Source organism: Aphelocoma coerulescens, unplaced genomic scaffold, assembly GCF_041296385.1.
Source record: "Aphelocoma coerulescens isolate FSJ_1873_10779 unplaced genomic scaffold, UR_Acoe_1.0 HiC_scaffold_118, whole genome shotgun sequence".
In the NCBI taxonomy this organism is placed as follows: domain Eukaryota; kingdom Metazoa; phylum Chordata; class Aves; order Passeriformes; family Corvidae; genus Aphelocoma; species Aphelocoma coerulescens.
In genome coordinates, this window is record NW_027183476.1 from 269,140 (window position 1) to 289,622 (window position 20,483).

At 55.2% G+C, this 20,483-nt stretch overlaps 1 protein-coding gene across 1 annotated transcript; it reads left to right on the top strand.

Moving 5' to 3' along the window:
* Positions 1–251: 251 nt before the first annotated feature.
* POLR2I (RNA polymerase II subunit I) lies at positions 252–20,038 on the top strand. Its single transcript, XM_068998471.1, has 6 exons — positions 252–313; positions 3,912–3,966; positions 6,371–6,444; positions 14,963–15,037; positions 17,662–17,713; positions 19,893–20,038. Exons 1-6 carry the CDS (start codon positions 255–257, stop codon positions 19,953–19,955), a joined length of 378 nt encoding a protein of 125 aa, XP_068854572.1. The 5' UTR covers positions 252–254; the 3' UTR covers positions 19,956–20,038.
* The last annotated feature ends 445 nt before the right edge of the window (positions 20,039–20,483 follow it).

Consider the following 20,483-nt stretch of genomic DNA (forward strand, 5'->3'; position numbering starts at 1 on the left):
GTGGACCAATAGGAGGAGAGAAGGGGTGGGGAAAAGAGGGGCTCAGCCAATAAAAAGAAGGAGAGGGCGTGTCAAAGTGAGAGCGGACCAATGAAAATAGCGAGGGAGCGGGGCGAGAAGGCTCAGCCAATAAGAAGAGGGAAGGGGTGGGTTCAGGGGAGCGCTGACCAATGAGAAGAGGGAATGCACGAGATTGACGGGTGGGTTGACCAATGGAGTGAGGGAGGAGGCGGAAGGGGCGTGTCGGCGCGGCAATGGACGGGGAGGGCGCGTACGAGCCGGGCTTTGTGGGGATCCGGTTTTGCCAGGAATGGTGAGGGAAAACACCGGGAAAACCGGGAATTTGGGTGGAAAACCAGCGGGGATGAGCCGGGAATGCACCTGGGGCACACGGGGGGGAGAGGGGGAGGCATGCGGGGTACAGCGAGGAATGGCGGGAATCGTGAGGGGAACAGCGCGAATTGTGAGGGGGGAAAGCGGGAACGGTGGGGGAAAAGTAGCGGGAATTGTGAGGGGAACAAGCGGGAACGGTGGGGGGAAACAGCGGAAATTGTGAGGGGGACAAGCGGGAACGGTGGGGGAAAACAGCGGGAGTCGTGAGGGAAAAAATACTGGGAATGGTGTGGGGGAAATGCCGGCAATGGTGAGGGAAAACACAGGGAATGGTGAGGGGAAAAAATATTTGGAATGGTGGGGGAAAAATATCGGAAATTGTAAGGGAAAAACACCGGGAAGGGTGAGAGAAAAGCAATGGGAATTGTGATAGAAAAATATTGGGAATTGTGGGGGGAAAACACCAGGAATGGCGAGGGAAAAACATCGGGAATTGTGAGGAAAAAATACCAGGAGTTGTGGGAGAAAAGAAATTAGGAATGGTGAGGGAAAAACATCGGGAATTGTGAAGGAAAAATATTGGGAATTGTGAGGGGACAACAGTGGGAATGGTGAGGGGAAAAATACTTGGAATGGGGAGGGGAAAACAGTGGGAATGGTGAGGGGAAAATATCGGGAATGGTGAGGGGAAAATCAGTAGGAATTGTGAGGAAAAAAACACTGGGAATTGTGAGGGGAAAACACTGGGAATTGTGAGGGGAAAAAAACGAGAATGGTGATGGGGAAGCAGCGGGAATGGTGAGGGGAAAATACCGGGACTTGTGAGGGGAGAACAGCGGGAAGGGTGAGGGAAAATCAGTGGGAATTGTGAGGGAAAAATACCAGGAATGGTGATGGGGAAACAGCAGGAATTGTGAGGGGAAAAATATTGGGATGGATGAGGGAAAAACAGCGGGAATGGTGAGGGGAAAACAGCGGGAATGGTGAGGGAAAAACCGAGAATGGTGATGGGGAACCAGCGGGAATGGTGAGGGGAAAAATATTGGGAAGGGTGAGGGAAAAACATCAAGAATTGTGAAGGAAAAAGTACTGGGAATGGTGAGGGGAAAAACAGCGGGAAGGGTGAGAGAAAACACCAGGAATGGTGAGGGGAAAACAGCGGGAATGGTGAGGGAAAACCACCAGGAATGGTGGGGGAAAAGTATTAGGAATGGTGGGGAAAAAATATCGAGAATTGTGTGGGGAAAACAGCGGGAAGGGTGAGGGGAAAATGCCGGGAATGGTGAAGGGAAAAACACTGGGAAGGGTGAGGGGAAAATGCCGGGAATTGTGAGGGGAAACACAGGGAATGGTGAGGAAAAACCAGCGGGAATTGTGAGGGAAAAACCGGGAAAGGTGAGGAAAAAACCGGAAACGGTGATGGGGAAACAGCAGGAAAGGTGAGGGGAAAATGCCGGGAATTGTGAGGGGAAAACAGCGGGAATGGTGAGGGAAAAATACCGGGAATGGTGATGGGGAACCAGCGGGAATTGTGAGGGGAAAAATATTGGGAAGGGTGAGGGAAAAACATCAAGAATTGTGAAGGAAAAAGTACTGGGAATGGTGAGGGGAAAAACAGCGGGAAGGGTGAGGGAAAACAGCGGGAATGGTGAGGGGAGAACGCTAGGAATGATGATGGAAAAACACTGGGAAGGGTGAGGGGAAACACAGGGAATGGTGAGGAAAAACCAGCGGGAATTGTGAGGGAAAAACCGGGAAAGGTGAGGAAAAAAACAGGAACGGTGATGGGGAAACAGCGGGAAGGGTGAGGGGAAAATACCGGGAACGGTGAGGAGAAAACAGCAGGAATTGTGAGGGAAAAATACTGGGAATGGTGAGGGAAAACACTGGGAAGGGTGAAGGAAAAACACCTGGAATTGTGAGGGGGAAACAGCGGGAATTGTGAGGGGAAAACCGCGGGAATTGTGAGGGGAAAACAGCGGGAATGGTGAGGGAAAAACACTGGGAATGGTGAGGGGAAACACAGGGAATGGTGAGGAAAAAACAGCGGGAATTGTGAGGGAAAAACCGGGAAAGGTGATGGAGAAACAGTGGGAAGGGTGAGGGAAAAATATCGGGAATGGTGAGGAAAAAACAGCGGAAATTGTGAGGGGGAAACACTGGGAAGGGTGAGGGGAAAGCACCGGGAATTGTGAGAGAGAAAACATTAGGAATGGTGAAGGGAAAACATCGGGAAGGGTGAGAGGAAAAATATCGGGAATTGTGGGGGGAAAACAGCGGGAATTGTGAGGGGAAAAGAGTGGGAATGGTGAGGGAAAAACTGGGAATAGTGAGGGGAAATCAGTGGGAATTGTGAGGGAAAAATATTGGGAATGGTGAAGGAAAAAGTACTGGGAATTGTGAGAGGAAAATCAGTGGGAAGGGTGAGGGGAAACACAGGGAAGGGTGAGGGAAAATGCTGGGAATGGTGAGGGGGAAACAGCGGGAATTGTGAGGGAAAAACTGGGAATTGTGAGAGGAAAAAAACATTGGGAATGGTGAGGGAAAAACTGGGAATGGTGAGGGGAAATCAATGGGAATGGTGAGGGAAAAATATTGGGAATTGTGAGGGAAAAAACCAGGAATGGTGAGGGGAAATCAATGGGAATTGTGAGGGAAAAACTGGGAATTGTGAGGGGAAATAACGGGAAGTGTGAGGGAAAATCAATGGGAATTGTGAGGGAAAAAAACCGGGAATGGTGAGGGGAAATAATGGGAATTGTGAGGGAAAATCAATGGGAATTGTGAGGGAAAAACTGGGAATGGTGAGGGGAAATTAATGGGAATTGTGAGGGAAAAACTGGGAATTGTGGGGGAAAATCAATGGGAATTGTGAGGGGAAATCAATGGGAATTGTGAGGGAAAAATATTGGGAATGGTGAGGGGAAAACTGGGAATTGTGAGGGGAAATTAATGGGAATTGTGAGGGAAAAACTGGGAATGGTGAGGGGAAATAATGGGAATTGTGAGGGAAAAACTGGGAATTGTGGGGGAAAATCAATGGGAATTGTGAGGGGAAAACTGGGAATTGTGAGGGGAAAACTGGGAATGGTGAGGGGAAAACTGGGAATTGTGAGGGAAAAAAACGGGAATTGTGAGGGAAAATCAATGGAAATTGTGAGGGGAAATTAATGGGAATTGTGAGGGAAAAATATTGGGAATGGTGAGGGAAAAAAACGGGAATTGTGAGGGGAAATCAATGGGAATTGTGAGGGGAAAACTGGGAACGGTGAAGGGAAAACTGAGAATTGTGAGGGGAAATCAATGGGAATTGTGAGGGAAAAATATTGGGAATGGTGAGGGGAAAACTGGGAATGGTGAGGGGAAAACTGGGAATGGTGAGGGGAAATTAATGGGAATTGTGAGGGAAAAATATTGGGAATGGTGAGGGGAAAAAACCGGGAATTGTGAGGGAAAAAAAACCCGGGAATGGTGAGGAAAAAAAAAGGGAATTTGTGAGGGAAAAACCAGCAGGAAAACCAAGGGAAAGAGGCGGGAATTGCCCCCCGGAGCCTCCCAGTAACTCCCAGTATCCCCAGTAACAACATGCTGTACCCCAAGGAGGACAAGGAGAACCGGATCCTGCTCTACGCCGTGAGTGCCTCCAAACTGGGACCAGTTTGGCACTGGGACCGGTTCCTGGCTCCTCCCAGTTTGGTCCCACCCCCTTCCCAGTTTGGCGCTGGGATCCTCTCCCAGTTTGGCACTGGGAGTGGTCCCAGTCCCTCCCAGTTTGTCCCCAGTCCCTCCCAGTTTGTCCCCAGTCTCTCCCAGTTTGTCCCAGTCCCTCCCAGTTTGGTGCCAGCCCCCCCCAGTCTCTCCCAGTTTGGTGCCAGTGCCTCCCAGTTTGTCTCAGTCCCCTCCCAGTTCCTCCCAGTTTGTCCCAGTCCCTCCTAGTTTGTCCCAGTCCCTCCCAGTTTGTCCCAGTCTCTCCCAGTTTGTCCCAGTCCCTCCCAGTTTGGTGCCAGCCCCCCCCAGTCTCTCCCAGTTTGGTGCCAGTGCCTCCCAGTTTGTCTCAGTCCCCTCCCAGTTCCTCCCAGTTTGTCCCAGTCCCTCCTAGTTTGTCCCAGTCCCTCCCAGTTTGTCCCAGTCTCTCCCAGTTTGGTCCCAGTCCCTCCCAGTTTGGTGCCAGGCCCTCCCAGTCTCTCCCAGTTTGGTGCCAGTGCCTCCCAGTTTGTCCCAGTCCCCTCCCAGTCCCTCCCAGTTTGTCCCAGTCCCTCCCAGTTTGGTGCCAGTCTCTCCCAGTTTGTCCCAGTCCCTCCCAGTTTGGTTCCAGCCCCTCCCAGTTTGGTTCCAGCCCCTCCCAGTTTGGTGCCAGCCCCTCCCAGTTTGGTGCCAGCCCCTCCCAGTCTCTCCCAGTTTGGTGCCAGTGCCTCCCAGTTTGTCCCAGTCCCCTCCCAGTTCCTCCCAGTTTGTCCCAGTCCCTCCCAGTTTGGTCCCAGTCCCCTCCCAGTTTGTCCCAGTCTCTCCCAGTTTGGTCCCAGTCCCTCCCAGTTTGTCCCAGTCTCTCCCAGTTTGTCCCAGTCCCCTCCCAGTCCCTCCCAGTTTGTCCCAGTCCCTCCCAGCCCCCCCCCAATCCCATCCCAGTCCATCCCAGTTCCTCCCAATCCCCTCCCAATCCTGTCCCAGTCCATCCCAGTTTCTTCTAATCCCCTCCCAGTTTGTCCCAGTCCCTCCCAGCACCCTCCCAGTGGATCCCAGTCTGTCCCAGTGCAGGAACTGTGATTACCCCAGCCCCTCCCAGTCCTTCCCAGCCCCTTCCAGTTCATCCCAGTTCCTTCCAGTCCTCTCCCAGTTTGTCCCAGCCCCATCCCAGTCCCTCCCAATCCCCTCCCAGTTCTTCCTAGCCCCTCCCAGTTTGTTCCAGTTTCCTCCAGTCCCTCCCAGTCCCTCCCAGTGCCCCCAATGCCCTCCCAGTCCCTCCTAGTGCCCTCCCAGTCCCTCCCAGTGCCTCCCAGTTCGTCCCAGTGCCCTCCCAGTGCCCTCCCAGTTCCTCCCCAGTCCCTCCCAGTGCCTCCCAGTGCCTCCCAGTTCCTTCCCAGTGCCCTCCCAGTGCCTCCCAGTGCCTCCCAGTGCCTCCCAGTGCCCTCCCAGTTCCTTCCCAGTCCCTCCCAGTGCCCTCCCAGTCCCTCCCAGTCCGTCCCAGTGCCCTCCCAGTTCCTTCCCAGTCCCTCCCAGTGCCCTCCCAGTGCCTCCCAGTGGCTCCCAGTGCCCTCCCAGTCCGTCCCAGTTCCTTCCCAGTCCCTCCCAGTGCCCTCCCAGTGCCTCCCAGTGCCCCCAGTGCCCTCCCAGTCCGTCCCAGTTCCTTCCCAGTCCCTCCTAGTGCCCTCCCAGTCCCTCCCAGTGCCTCCCAGTTCGTCCCAGTGCCCTCCCAGTGCCCTCCCAGTTCCTTCCCAGTCCCTCCCAGTCCCTCCCAGTGCCTCCCAGTTCCTTCCCAGTGCCCTCCCAGTGCCTCCCAGTGCCTCCCAGTGCCTCCCAGTGCCCTCCCAGTTCCTTCCCAGTCCCTCCCAGTGCCCTCCCAGTCCCTCCCAGTCCGTCCCAGTGCCCTCCCAGTTCCTTCCCAGTCCCTCCCAGTGCCCTCCCAGTGCCTCCCAGTGGCTCCCAGTGCCCTCCCAGTCCGTCCCAGTTCCTTCCCAGTCCCTCCCAGTGCCCTCCCAGTGCCTCCCAGTGCCCCCAGTGCCCTCCCAGTCCGTCCCAGTTCCTTCCCAGTCCCTCCCAGTGCCCTCCCAGTGCCTCCCAGTGCCTCCCAGTCCGTCCCAGTGCCCTCCCAGTGCCCTCCCAGTTCCTTCCCAGTCCCTCCCAGTGCCCTCCCTGTCCCTCCCAGTGACTCCCAGTGCCCCCAGTGCCCTCCCAGTGCCTCCCAGTGCCCTCCCAGTCCCTCCCAGTGCGTCCCAGTGCCCTCCCAGCGCCCTCCCTGTGCCTCCCAGTCCCTCCCAGTGCCTCCCAGTGCCCTCCCAGTGCCTCCCAGTCCCTCCCAGTGACTCCCAGTGCATCCCAGTGCAGGAACTGCGATTACCAGCAGGAGGCCGACAACAGCTGCATTTACGTCAACAAAATCACCCACGAGGTCGAGTGAGTGCGGAACGGCCCCAAAGTGCCCCAAAACGGCCCCAAAGTGCCCCAAAACGGCCCCAAACGGCCCCAAAGTGCCCCAAAACGGCCCCAAAACGGCCCCAAAACGGCCCCAAACGGCCCCAAAGTGCCCCAAAACGGCCCCAAAACAGCCCCAAAATGGCCCCAAACTGCCCCAAAATGGCCTAAAACTGCCCCAAAACGGTCCCCAAATGGCCCCAAACTGCCCCAAAACGGCCCCAAAATGGCCCCAAACTGCCCCAAACGGCCCCAAAATGGCCCCAAAAAGACCCCAAACTGCCCGAAAATGGCCCCAAAATGGCCCAAAAATGGCCCCAAATGCCCCCTAAATGGCTCCAAATGGCCCAAAACAGCCTCAAAATGGCCCCAAAATGGCCCCAAAATGCCCCTAAAAGGGCCCAAAGTGGCCCAAAACGACCCGAAAACGGCCCAAAACAGCCCCAAAATGGCCCCAAAACGGCCCCAAAACGGCCCCAAAACGGCCCCAAATGGCCCAAAACGACCCCAAAATGGCCCGAAACAGCCCCCAAATGGCCCCAAAACGGCCCCAAAATGCCCCAAAAGGGCCCCAAATGGCCCAAAACGACCCCAAAATGGCCCGAAACAGCCCCCAAATGGCCCCAAAACGGCCCCAAAATGCCCCAAAAGGGCCCCAAATGGCCCAAAACGACCCCAAAATGGCCCGAAACAGCCCCCAAATGGCCCAAAACGGCCCCAAAATGGCCCAAAACAGCCCCAAAATGGCCCCTAAATGGCCCAAAATGGCTCAAAACAGCCCCAAATGGCCCCAAAACAGCCCCAAAATGGCCCAAAATGGCCCAAACCAGCCCCAAAATGGCCCCAAAACAGCCCCAAAATGGCCCAAAATGGCCCAAAACAGCCCCCAAATGGCCCCAAAACAGCCCCAAAATGGCCCAAAACAGCCCCCAAATGGCCCCAAAATGGCCCAAAACGACCCCAAAACGGCCCAAAACGGCCCAAAACAGCCCCAAAATGGCTCAAAATGGCCCTTAAATGGCCGCAAAAGGGCCCAAAACAGCCCCAAAACGGCCCCAAAATGGCCCCAAAATGCCCCAAAAGGGCCCCAAATGGCCCAAAACGACCCCAAAACGGCCCAAAACAGCCCCAAAATGGCTCAAAATGACCCTTAAATGGCTGCAAAAGGGCCCAAAACAGCCCCAAAATGGCCCAAAACAGCCCCAAAATGGCCCCAAACTGCCCCAAAATGGCCCGAAACAGCCCCAAAATGTCCCCAAAACAGCCCCAAAATGGCCCGAAACAGCCCCAAAATGTCCCCAAAACAGCCCCAAAATGCCCCAAAATGGCCTCAAAAGGGCCCAAAACAGCCCAAAACAGCCCCAAAATGGCCCGAAACAGCCCCAAAATGGCCCGAAACAGCCCTAAAATGTCCCCAAAACAGCCCCAAAATGGCCCGAAACAGCCCCAAAATGTCCCCAAAACAGCCCCAAAATGGCCCAAAATGCCCCAAAATGGCCTCAAAAGGGCCCAAAACAGCCCAAAACAGCCCCAAAATGGCCCAAAACAGCCCCAAAATGGCCCGAAACAGCCCCAAAATGTCCCCGAAACAGCCCCAAAATGGCCCGAAACAGCCCCAAAATGTCCCCAAAACAGCCCCAAAATGGCCCAAAATGCCCCAAAATGGCCTCAAAAGGGCCCAAAACAGCCCCAGAACGGCCCCACAATGGTCCAAAACAGCCCCAAAATGGCCCCAAAAGGGCCCAAAATGGCCTCAAAAGGGCCCAAAACAGCCCCAAAATGCCCCAAAATGGCCCCAAAAGGGCCCAAAATGGCCTCAAAAGGGCCCAAAACAGCCCCAAAATGCCCCAAAATGGCCCCAAAAGGGCCCAAAATGGCCCCAAATGGCCCAAAATGGCCCCAAAACGGCCCCAAAATGACCCCAAATACTCCCTAAAGTGGCCCAAAATGGCCCAAAATGTCCCCAAAATGTCCCCAAAATGTCCCCAAATGGTCACAAAACGGCCCCAAAAGGGCCCAAAATGCCCCCAAATGCCCCCAAATATCCAAAAAAAACCCCAAAATGCCCGAAAATGTTCCCGTAATGCCCCAAAATATTTCCAAAATACTCCCTAAAATATCGCAAAATGTTCAAAATGTCCTGAAATGTCCCAAAATATTCCCAAAAATCCCAAAATATCCCAAAATATCTCTGGGAAGCCCCTTGGGACCCCCCCAGAAATTGGGGAATTTGGGGGGAATTTTGGGGGGATTTGGGGGAATTCCAGGGGATTTTTTGGGGGAATTTTGGGGGAATTTGGGGGGATTTGAGTGGAATTTTGGGAGAATTTTCAGGGGAATTTTGGGGCAATTTTAGGGAATTTTGGGACGGTTTGGGGAGAATTTTAAGGGGAAATTTGGGGGAACTCAGGGGAAATTTTGGGGGGAATTTTCAGGGGAATTTTGGGGCAATTTTAGGGAATTTTGGGATGGTTTGTGGGGGGATTTTCAGGGGAATTTTAAGGAATTTTAAGGGGAATTTTGGGGGAATTCAGGGAGATTTTTGGGGGGAATTTTCAGGGGAATTTTGGGAGAATTTGGGGGGGAATTTTGGGGGGATTTTGGGGAGAATTTGGGGGGAATTTGAGCGGAATTTTGGGGGGAATTCTGGGGGATTTTTTGGGAGAATTTGGGGGAATCTTGGGACAGTTTGGGGGGGATTTTAAGGGGAATTTTGGGAGAATTTGGAGGAATTTTAGGGGATACAGGGGGATTTTTGGGGGAAATTTGGGGCAATTTTAGGGAATTTTGGGACGGTTTGGGGGGAATTTTAAGGAGAATTTTAGGGAATTTTGGGGGGATTTTTGGGGGCCGTTTTCAGGGGGATTTTGGGAGAATTTTAGGGAATTTTGGGATGGTTTGGGGGGAATTTTAAGGGGAATTTTGGGGGAATGCATGGGGATTTTGGGGGGAATTTTCAGGGGAATTTTGGGAGAATTTTGGGGCAATTTTAGGGAATTTTGGGATGGTTTGGGGGGGATTTTCAGGGGAATTTTAAGGGGAATTTTGGGGGAATTCAGGGGGATTTTGGGGGGGAATTTTCAGGGGAATTTTGGGAGTATTTGGAGGGATTTGGGGGAAATTTGGGGAATTTTAGGGAATTTTGGGATGGTTTGGGGGGAATTTTAAGGGGAATTTTGGGGGAAATTTTCAGGGGAATTTTGGGAGAACTTGGGGGGGAATTTTGGGGGGATTGGGAGGGAATTTGGGGAGAATTTGGGGGGATTCTGGGGAATTGTAGGGAATTTTGGGAGGGTTTGGGGGGAATTTTAGGGAATTTTGAGGGGATTTTGGGGGAGAATTTGGGGGAATTTTGGGGGAATTTGGGGAAAATTTTTGGGGATTCAGGGGGAATTTTGGGGGGGATTTGGGGGAATTCAGGGGGATTTTTGGGGGGAATTTTCAGGGGAATTTTGGGAGAATTTGGAGGGATTTGGGGGAAATTTGGGAGAATTTTAGGGAATTTTGGGATGGTTTGGGGGGAATTTTAAGGGGAATTTTAGGGAATTTTGAGGGGATTTTGGGGGGAATTTTCAGGGGAATTTTGGGAGAACTCGGGGGGAATTTTGGGGGGATTGGGAGGGAATTTGGGGAGAATTTGGGGGGAGTTAGGAGAATTTTAGGGAATCTTGGGATGGTTTGGAGGGAATTTTAAGGCGAATTTTAGGGAATTCTGTGGGGATTTTGGGGGGCGAATTTGGGAGAATTTTAGGGAATTTTGGGGGAATTTGGGGAAATTTTGGGGGATTTGGGGAATTTTGGGGGGATTTCTTGGGGAATTCAGGGGGATTTTTGGGGGGAATTTTCAGGGAAATTTTGGGAGAACTTGGAGGGATTTGGGGGAAATTTGGGGGAATTTTAGGGAATTTTGGGATGGTTTGGGCAGAATTTTAAGGGGAATTTTAGGGAATTCTGAGGGGATTTTGGGGAGAAATTGAGGGAATTTGGGGGGAATTTTCAGGGGAATTTTGGGAGAATTTTAGGGAATTTTGGGGGGAATTTGGGGAAAATTTTTGGGGATTCAGGGGGAATTTTGGGGGGATTTCTGGGGGAATTTTGGGAGAATTTGGGGGGGATCTCCAGGGGAATTCTGGGGGATTCAGGGGGAATTGGGGGAGAATTTGGGGAAAACTTGGGGGGGAATTTTGGGAGAATTTGGGGGGATTCTGGGGGGAATTTTGGGGGGAATTTTCAGGGGAATTTTCCAAAGAATTCTAGAGAATTTTGGGGGAATTTTAGGGAATTTTGGGGGGATTTTGTGGGAATTTTGGGGGCATTCTGGGGGGGTTCTCCAGCATCTCACCACAGTGGGAATTTACCTGGATTCTTTGGCAATCCCAGCTGGATTTCCCGGGAATTCCGGCCCATTCCCGATTTTTCCCAGCAGCTGACCCAGGAACATCCAGGGGGAGGAATTTGGGGCAATTTGGGCAGATTTTGGTGCTTTTTTTGGAGGAATTCCAGGTGGATTTCCCGGGAATTCCGGCCCATTCCCGGTTTTTCCCAGCAGCTGACCCAGGAACATCCAGGGGGAGGAATTTGGGGCAATTTGGGCAGATTTTGGTGCAGTTTTTGGGTTTTTTTGGGGGAATTCCAGGTGGATTTCCCGGGAATTCCGGCCCATTCCCAGTTTTTCCCAGCAGCTGACCCAGGAACATCCAGGGGGAGGAATTTGGGGCAATTTGGGCAGATTTTGGTGCAATTTTTGGTGCAATTTTTGGGGGAATTCCGGGTGGATTTCCAGGAATTCCGGCCCATTCCCGGTTTTTCCCAGCAGCTGACCCAGGAACATCCGGGGGGAGGAATTTGGGGCAATTTGGGCAGATTTTGGTGCAATTTTTTGGGTTTTTTTGGGGGGAATTCCAGGTGGATTTTCCAGGAATTCCAGCCCATTCCCGGTTTTTCCCAGCAGCTGACCCAGGAACATCCGGGGGGAGGAATTTGGGGCAATTTGGGCAGATTTTGGTGCAATTTTTGGGTTTTTTTGGGGGAATTCCAGGTGGATTTCCCGGGAATTCCGGCCCATTCCTGGTTTTTTCCAGCAGCTGACCCAGGAACATCCGGGGGGAGGAATTTGGGGCAATTTGGGCAGATTTTGGTGCAATTTTTGGGGTTTTTTTGGGGGGGAGTTCTGGGTGGATTTTCCGGGAATTCCGGCCCATTCCCGGTTTTTCCCAGCAGCTGACCCAGGAACATCCGGGGGGGAGGAATTTGGGGCAATTTGGGCAGATTTTGGTGCAATTTTTGGGGTTTTTTTGGGGGGGAATTCCAGCTGGATTTTCCAGGAATTCCAGCCCATTCCCGGTTTTTCCCAGCAGCTGACTCAGGAACATCCGGGGGGAGGAATTTGGGGCAATTTGGGCAGATTTTGGTGCAATTTTGGGGTTTTTTTGGGGGGGAGTTCTGGGTGGATTTTCCGGGAATTCCGGCCCATTCCCGGTTTTTCCCAGCAGCTGACCCAGGAACATCCGGGGGGGAGGAATTTGGGGCAATTTGGGCAGATTTTGGTGCAATTTTTGGGGTTTTTTTGGGGGGGAATTCCAGCTGGATTTTCCAGGAATTCCAGCCCATTCCCGGTTTTTCCCAGCAGCTGACCCAGGAACATCCGGGGGGAGGAATTTGGGGCAATTTGGGCAGATTTTGGTGCAGTTTTGGGGTTTTTTTTGGGTAATTCCGGCCCATTCCCGGTTTTTCCCAGCAGCTGACCCAGGAACATCCAGGGGGGAGGAATTTGGGGCAATTTGGGCAGATTCTGGTGCAATTTTTGGGGGAATTCCGGGTGGATTTCCCAGGAATTCCGGCCCATTCCCGATTTTTCCCAGCAGCTGACCCAGGAACATCCGGGGGGGAGGAATTTGGGGCAATTTGGGCAGATTTTGGTGCAATTTTGGGGTTTTTTTGGGGGAATTCCGGGTGGATTTCCAGGAATTCCAGCCCATTCCCGGTTTTTCCCAGCAGCTGACCCAGAGCAGGATCAGGAACATCCGGGGGGAGGAATTTGGGGCAATTTGGGCAGATTTTGGTGCAGTTTTGGGGTTTTTTTTGGGTAATTCCGGCCCATTCCCGGTTTTTCCCAGCAGCTGACCCAGGAACATCCGGGGGGAGGAATTTGGGGCAATTTGGGCAGATTCTGGTGCAATTTTTGGGGGAATTCCGGGTGGATTTCCCAGGAATTCCGGCCCATTCCTGGTTTTTCCCAGCAGCTGACCCAGGAACATCCAGGGGGGAGGAATTTGGGGCAATTTGGGCAGATTTTGGTGCAATTTTTGGGGGAATTCCAGGTGGATTTCCCAGGAATTCCGGCCCATTCCCGGTTTTTCCCAGCAGCTGACCCAGGAACATCCGGGGGGAGGAATTTGGGGCAATTTGGGCAGATTTTGGTGCAATTTTTGGGGGTTTTTTGGGGGGAATTCTGGGTGGATTTCCCAGGAATTCCGGCCCATTCCCAGTTTTTCCTGGCAGCTGACCCAGAGCAGGATCAGGAACATCCGGGGGGAGGAATTTGGGGCAATTTGGGCAGCTTTTGGTGCAATTTTTGGGGTTTTTTTGGGGGGGAATTCCAGCTGGATTTTCCAGGAATTCCAGCCCATTCCCGGTTTTTCCCAGCAGCTGACCCAGGAACATCCGGGGGGAGGAATTTGGGGCAATTTGGGCAGATTTTGGTGCAATTTTTGGGGGAATTCCGGGTGGATTTCCCAGGAATTCCGGCCCATTCCCGGTTTTTCCCAGCAGCTGACCCAGGAACATCCGGGGGGAGGAATTTGGGGCAATTTGGGCAGATTTTGGTGCAATTTTTGGTGCAATTTTTGGGGGAATTCCGGGTGGATTTCCAGGAATTCCGGCCCATTCCCGGTTTTTCCCAGCAGCTGACCCAGGAACATCCAGGGGGAGGAATTTGGGGCAATTTGGGCAGATTTTGGTGCAATTTTTGGTGCAATTTTTGGGGGAATTCCGGGTGGATTTCCAGGAATTCCGGCCCATTCCCGGTTTTTCCCAGCAGCTGACCCAGGAACATCCAGGGGGAGGAATTTGGGGCAATTTGGGCAGATTTTGGTGCAATTTTTGGGGTTTTTTTGGGGGAATTCCGGGTGGATTTCCAGGAATTCCGGCCCATTCCCGGTTTTTCCCAGCAGCTGACCCAGGAACATCCGGGGGGGAGGAATTTGGGGCAACTTGGGCAGATTTTGGTGCAATTTTTGGGGGAATTCCAGGTGGATTTCCCAGGAATTCCAGCCCATTCCCAGTTTTTCCCAGCAGCTGACCCAGAGCAGGATCAGGAACATCCGGGGGGAGGAATTTGGGGCAATTTGGGCAGATTTTGGTGCAATTTTTGGGTTTTTTTGGGGGGAATTCCGGGTGGATTTCCCAGGAATTCCGGCCCATTCCCGGTTTTTCCCAGCAGCTGACCCAGGAAAATCCAGGGGGAGGAATTTGGGGCAATTTGGGCAGATTTTAGTGCTTTTTTTGGAGGAATTCCAGGTGGATTTCCCAGGAATTCCGGCCCATTCCCGGTTTTTCCCAGCAGCTGACCCAGGAACATCCGGGGGGAGGAATTTGGGGCAATTTGGGCAGATTTTGGTGCAGTTTTTGGGTTTTTTTTGGGGAATTCCAGGTGGATTTTCCAGGAATTCTGGCCCATTCCCGGTTTTTCCCAGCAGCTGACCCAGGAACATCCAGGGGGAGGAATTTGGGGCAATTTGGGCAGATTTTGGTGCAATTTTTGGGGGAATTTTGGGTGGATTTCCCAGGAATTCCGGCCCATTCCCGATTTTTCCCAGCAGCTGACCCAGGAACATCCAGGGGGATGGAATTGGGGCAATTTGGGCAGATTTTGGTGCAATTTTTGGGGTTTTTTGGGGGGAATTCCGGGTGGATTTTCCAGGAATTCCGGCCCATTCCCGGATTTTCCCGGCAGCTGACCCAGGAACATCCGGGGGGAGGAATTTGGGGCAATTTGGGCAGATTTTGGTGCAGTTTTTGGGTTTTTTTGGGGGGAATTCTGGGTGGATTTTCCAGGAATTCCAGCCCATTCCCAGTTTTTCCCAGCAGCTGACCCAGGAACATCCGGAGGGGAGGAATTTGGGGCAATTTGGGCAGATTTTGGTGCAATTTTTGGGGGTTTTTTGGGCGGAATTCTGGGTGGATTTCCCAGGAATTCCGGCCCATTCCCAGTTTTTCCCAGCAGCTGACCCAGGAACATCCGGGGGGAGGAATTTGGGGCAATTTGGGCAGATTTTGGTGCAGTTTTGGGGGTTTTTTTGGGTAATTCCGGCCCATTCCCGGTTTTTCCCAGCAGCCGACCCAGGAACATCCGGGGGGAGGAATTTGGGGCAATTTGGGCAGATTTTGGTGCTGTTTTTGGGGGGATTTTCTGCGATTTCGTTGAGGGGGGTTTTTTTTGGGGGGGGAATTTGGGTGGATTTCCCGGGAATTCCGGCCCATTCCCGGATTTTCCCGGCAGTGAGCTGACCCAGATCATCGCCGACGTCTCCCAGGACCCGACCCTGCCCCGCACCGAGGACCACCCGTGCCAGAAGTGAGACCCCTCCCCAAATTAACCCCCCTGGGGACACCTTGGGGACACCTTGGGGACACCCTGGGGACATCAGAGACCCCCCAGGGACCCTTGGGGACACCTTGGGGACATTGGGACCCCCCTTGGGGACATTTGAACCCCCCCGGGACCCTTGGGGACCCCTTGGGGACACCCTGGGGACCTTTGGGACCCCCCCAGGGACTGTTGGGGACACCTTGGGGACACCCTGGGGACATCAGAGACCCCCTGGGGACACCTTGGGGACATCAGAGCCCCCCAGGGGCCCTTGGGGACACCTTGGGGACATTGGGACCCCCCTTGGGGACATTTGAACCCCCCCTGGGACCCTTGGGGACATCAGAGACCCTGCAGGGACCTTTGGGGACACTTTGGGGACATTGGGACCCCCCCCCCAGGGACCCTTGGGGACATCAGAGACCCTTTTGGGGACACCTTGGGGACATCCAAGCCCCCCCCAGGGACCCTTGGGGACACCCTGGGGACATGGGACCCCCCCAGGGACTGTTGAGGACACCTTGGGGTATCTTGGGGACATCAGAGACCCCCCCAGGAAGCTTTGGGGACATTGGGACCCCCCTTAGGGACATCAGAGCCCTCCCAGGGACCCTTGGGGACACCCTGGGGACACCTTGGGGACATCAGAGATTCCTTGGGGACCCCCAGGGACCCTTGGGGACACCTTGGGCATATTGGGACCCGCCTTGGGGACATTTGAGCCTCCCCTGGGAGCCTTGGGGACATCAGAGACCCCTTGGGGACACCTTGGGGACATTGGGACCCCCCCTTGGGGAAATGGGACCCCCCCCTTAGGGACACCAGAGCCCCCTGTGGGGACATCAGAGCCCCCCAGGGACCCTTGGGGACACCTTGGGGACATTGGGACCCCCCTTGGGGACATTTGAGCCCCCCCTGGGACCCTTGGGGACATCAGAGACCCCCCAGGGACCTTTGGGGACACCTTGGGGACACCTTGGGGACATTGGGACCCCTTTGGGGACACCTTGGGGACATCAGAGCCCCCATTGGGAGCCTTGGGGACACGGGACCCCCCCCCCCCCGAAGGACCCTTGGGGACACTTTGGGGACGTTGGGACCCCCCTTGGGGACATGGGAGACCCCCCAGGGACCCCTGGGGACATCGGGACCCCTTTGGGGACACGGGACTCCCCCCAAGGACCCCCTTTGGGACACCTTGGGGACATTTGGACCCCTCTTGGGGACATTTGAACCTCCCCTGGGATCGTTGGGGACATCAGAGACCCCCCCAGGGAGCCTTGGGGACACCTTGGGGACACCTTGGGGACATGGGAGCCCCCCCAGGGACCCCTGGGGACATTGGGCCCCCCTTGGGGACACCTTGGGGACATCAGAGCCCCCCAGGGACCCTTGGGGACACCTTGGGGCCACCCTGGGGACACTTTGGGGACATCTTGGGGACATCAGAGACCTCTTGGGGGCACCCTGGGGACATGGGACCCTCCCCCAGGGACTTTTGGGGACACCTTGGGGACATTGGGACCCCTTTGGGGACACCCTGGGGACATCAGAGCCCCCCAGGGACCCTTGGGGACACCTTGGGGACATTGGGACCCCCCTTGGGGACATTTGAGCCTCCCCTGGGACCCTTGGGGACACCTTGGGGACATCAGACCCCCCCCCCCAGGGACTTTTGGGGACACCTTGGGGACATTGGGACCCCCCCTTGGGGACATGGGAGACCCTCCAGGGACCCCTGGGGACACCTTGGGGACATTGGGACCCCCCTTGGGGACATTTGAGCCCCCCCTGGGACCCTTGGGGACATTGGGACCCCCTTGGGGACACAGGAACTCCCCTTGGGGACATCAGAGACCCCCCAGGGACCTTTGGGGACACCTTGGGGACACCTTGGGGACACCTTGGGGACACCTTGGGGACATGGGAGCCCCCCCAGGGACCCCTGGGGACATGGGACCCCCCAGGGACCCCTGGGGACACCCTGGGGACACCTTGGGGACATCAGAGCCCCCCTGGGACCCTTGGGGACATCAGAGACTCCTGAGGGACACCTTTGGGGACCCCTTTGGGGACATTGGGACCCCCCTTGGGGACACCAGAGCCCCCCTTGGGGACATCAGAGACCCCCCAGGGACCTTTGGGGACCCCTTGGGGACATTGGGACCCCCCCAAGGGATCCTTGGGGACATCAGAGACCCCTCTGGGGACACCTTGGGGACATTGGGACCCCCCCAGGGACCCCTTTGGGGACACTTTGGGGACATCCAAGCCCCCCCCCCAGGGACCCTTGGGGACATCAGAGACCCCTTTGGGGACACTTTGGGGACATTTGAGCCCCCCAGGGATCCTTGGGGACATTGGGCCCCCCTTGGGGACACCTTGGGGACAGTGGGACCCCCCCAGGGACCCTTGGGGACCCCTTGGGGACATTGGGCCCCCCCTTGGGGACCCCTTGGGGACACTGGGCCCCCCCTTGGGGACATTGGGCCCCCCCTTGGGGACATTTGAGCCCCTTTGGGGACCCCTTGGGGACACTGGGCCCCCCCTTGGGGACATTGGGCCCCCGTTGGGGCTCCCTGGGGACGCCGTTGGTGTTCCGTGCCCAGGTGTGGCCACAAGGAGGCCGTGTTCTTCCAGTCCCACAGCGCCCGCGCCGAGGTGAGACCCCCCCCCCCGCTCCCCAAAAACCCCCAAATCCCTGAGAGCCCTCCCCCCAAAAAACCCCAAATCCGCCCCAAAAGTCTGCTGGGAGATCCCCTGAAAAAAACCCCAAATCTGCCCCAAAAATCTGCTGGGACCTTTCCCAAAAAACCCCAAATCCGCCCTAAAAATCTCCTGGGATATCCCCTGAAAAAACCCCAAATCCGCCCCAAAAATCTGCTGGGAGATCCCCTGAAAAAACCCCAAATCTGCCCCAAAAATCTGCTGGGACCTCTCCCAAAAAAACCCAAATCTGCCCTAAAAATCTGCTGGGACCCTCCCAAAAAAAACCCAAATCCGCCCCAAAAATCTGCTGGGACCTCTCCCAAAAAAAACCCAAAATCCCTGAGAGCTCTCCCCCAAAAAACCCCAAAACTGCCCCAAAAATCTGCTGGGAGATCCCCTGAAAAAAACCCCAAATCTGCCCCAAAAATCTGCTGGGACCTTTCCCAAAAAACCCCAAATCTGCCCTAAAAATCTCCTGGGAGATCCCCTGAAAAAACCCCAAATCCGCCCCAAAAATCTGCTGGGAGATCCCCTGAAAAAACCCCAAATCTGCCCCAAAAATCTGCTGGGACCCCTCCCCCCAAAAAACCCCAAAACTGCTCCAAAAATCTGCTGGGACCTCTCCCAAAAAAACCCCAAAATCCCTGAGAGCCCTCCCCAAAAAACCCCCAAAATTGCCCCAAAAATCTCCTGAGACCTCCCCAAAATCCCCCCCAAGAAACCCCCTGGGACCCCTCCCCAAAAACCCCCTGTGACCCCCCCCAAAAAAACCCAAAATCCCCTGGGACCCCTCCCCAAAAACCCCCAAAACCGCCCCAAAAATCTGCTGGGACCTCCCCAAAAATCCCCAAGACCCCTCCCCAAAAAACTCCCTGGGACCCCCCAGAAAACCCCAAAATCCCCCCCAAAAAAGCCCCAAACTGCCCCAAAAACCCCCTGGGACCCCCCAAAAAAACCCCAAACCCTCCTGGGACCTCTCCCCAAAAAATCCCAAAATCTCTGGGACCCCTCCCCAAAAACCCCCTGGGAGCCCCCAAAATCCCCCCAAAAATCTCCTGGGACCCCCCAAAAACCCCAAAAGCCCCTGGGACCCCTCCCCAAAAACCCCCTGGGAGCCCCCCTCCCCAAAAACCCCAAAATCCCCCTAAAAACCCCAAAATCCCCCCCAAAAAAACCCAAAACCTCCTGGGACTGCTCCCCAAAAAACCCCAAACCCCCTGGGACCCCCCAAAAAACCCCAAAATCTCTGGGACCCCTCCCCAAAAACCCCCTGGGAGCCCCCAGAAAACCCCAAAATCCCCCCAAAAAAGCCCCAAACTACCCCAAAAAACCCCTGGGACCCCTCCCCAAAAACCCCAAACCCCCTGGGACCCCCCAAAAAACCCCAAAACCCCCTGGGACCCCTCCCAAAAAACCCCCAAACCCCCTGGGACCCCTCCCCAAAACCCCCCCCAAAAAAAACCCAAAATCCCCCCCAAAAAAACCCCAAACCCCCTGGGACCCCTCCCCAAAACCCCCCCCCCAAAAAAACCCCAAACCCCCCGGGACCCCTCCCCAAAAACCCCCCAGAAAAACCCCAAAATCCCCCCCAAAAAAAAACCAAAATCCCCCCCCCCAAAACCCCCAAACCCCCCGGGACCCCTCCCCAAAAACCCCCCCAAAAATACCCCAAAATCCCCCCCAAAAAAACCCCAAACCCCCCGGGACCCCTCCCCAAAAAAACCCCAAACCCCCCGGGACCCCCCAAAAAACCCCAAACCCCCCGGGGCCCCTCCCCAAAAACCCCAAACCCCCTGGGACCCCCCAAAAAACCCCAAACCCCCCGGGACCCCTTCCCAAAAAACCCCAAACCCCCTGGGACCCCTCCCCAAAAACCCCAAACCCCCTGGGACCCCCCCAAAAAACCCCAAACCCCCTGGGACCCCCCCAAAAAACCCCAAACTCCCCGGGACCCCTCCCCACAAACCCCCACAGGGATCCCTGGGCACCCAAATCCTCCAAAACCCCCCCCAAAAATCCTTCGGGAACCCCCCCCAAACCTCCCTGGGTGCCCCTCCCTGGGCTCTGGGGACCCCTCCCCGAATTCCCTCCGGGAATTTCCTGGGAATTCTCCCCAAAAATGCCCCCGCAGGACGCCATGAGGCTGTACTACGTGTGCACCGCGCCCCACTGCGGCCACCGCTGGACGGAGTGACCCCAAAAATGACCCCGCAGTGACCCCAAAAAGGACCCCGGAGTGACCCTGGAATGACCCCAAAAAGGACCCCAAAAAGGACCCCGCAGTGACCCTGGAGTGACCCCAAAAAGGACCCCAAAAAGGACCCCGGAGTGACCCTGGAGTGACCCCAAAAAGGATCCTGGAGTGACCCTGGAGTGACCCCAGAGTGACCCCAAAAAGGATCCTGGAGTGACCCCAGAAAGGACCCCAGAGTGACCCCAAAAAGGACTCCGGAGTGACCCTGGAGTGACCCCAGAGTGACCCCAAAAAGGACCCCACAGTGACCCCAAAAATGACCCCACAGTGACCCCAAAAGGGACCCCAGAGTGACCCCAGAAGGACCCCAAAAAGGACCCCAGAATGACCCCAAAAAGGACCCCAAAAAGGACCCTGGAGTGACCCGAAAGTTACCCCAAAAAGGACCCCAAAGAGTGACCCCAAAAGGGACCCCAGAGTGACCCCAAAAGGGACCCCAGAGTGACCCCGGAGTGATCCCAGAAATGA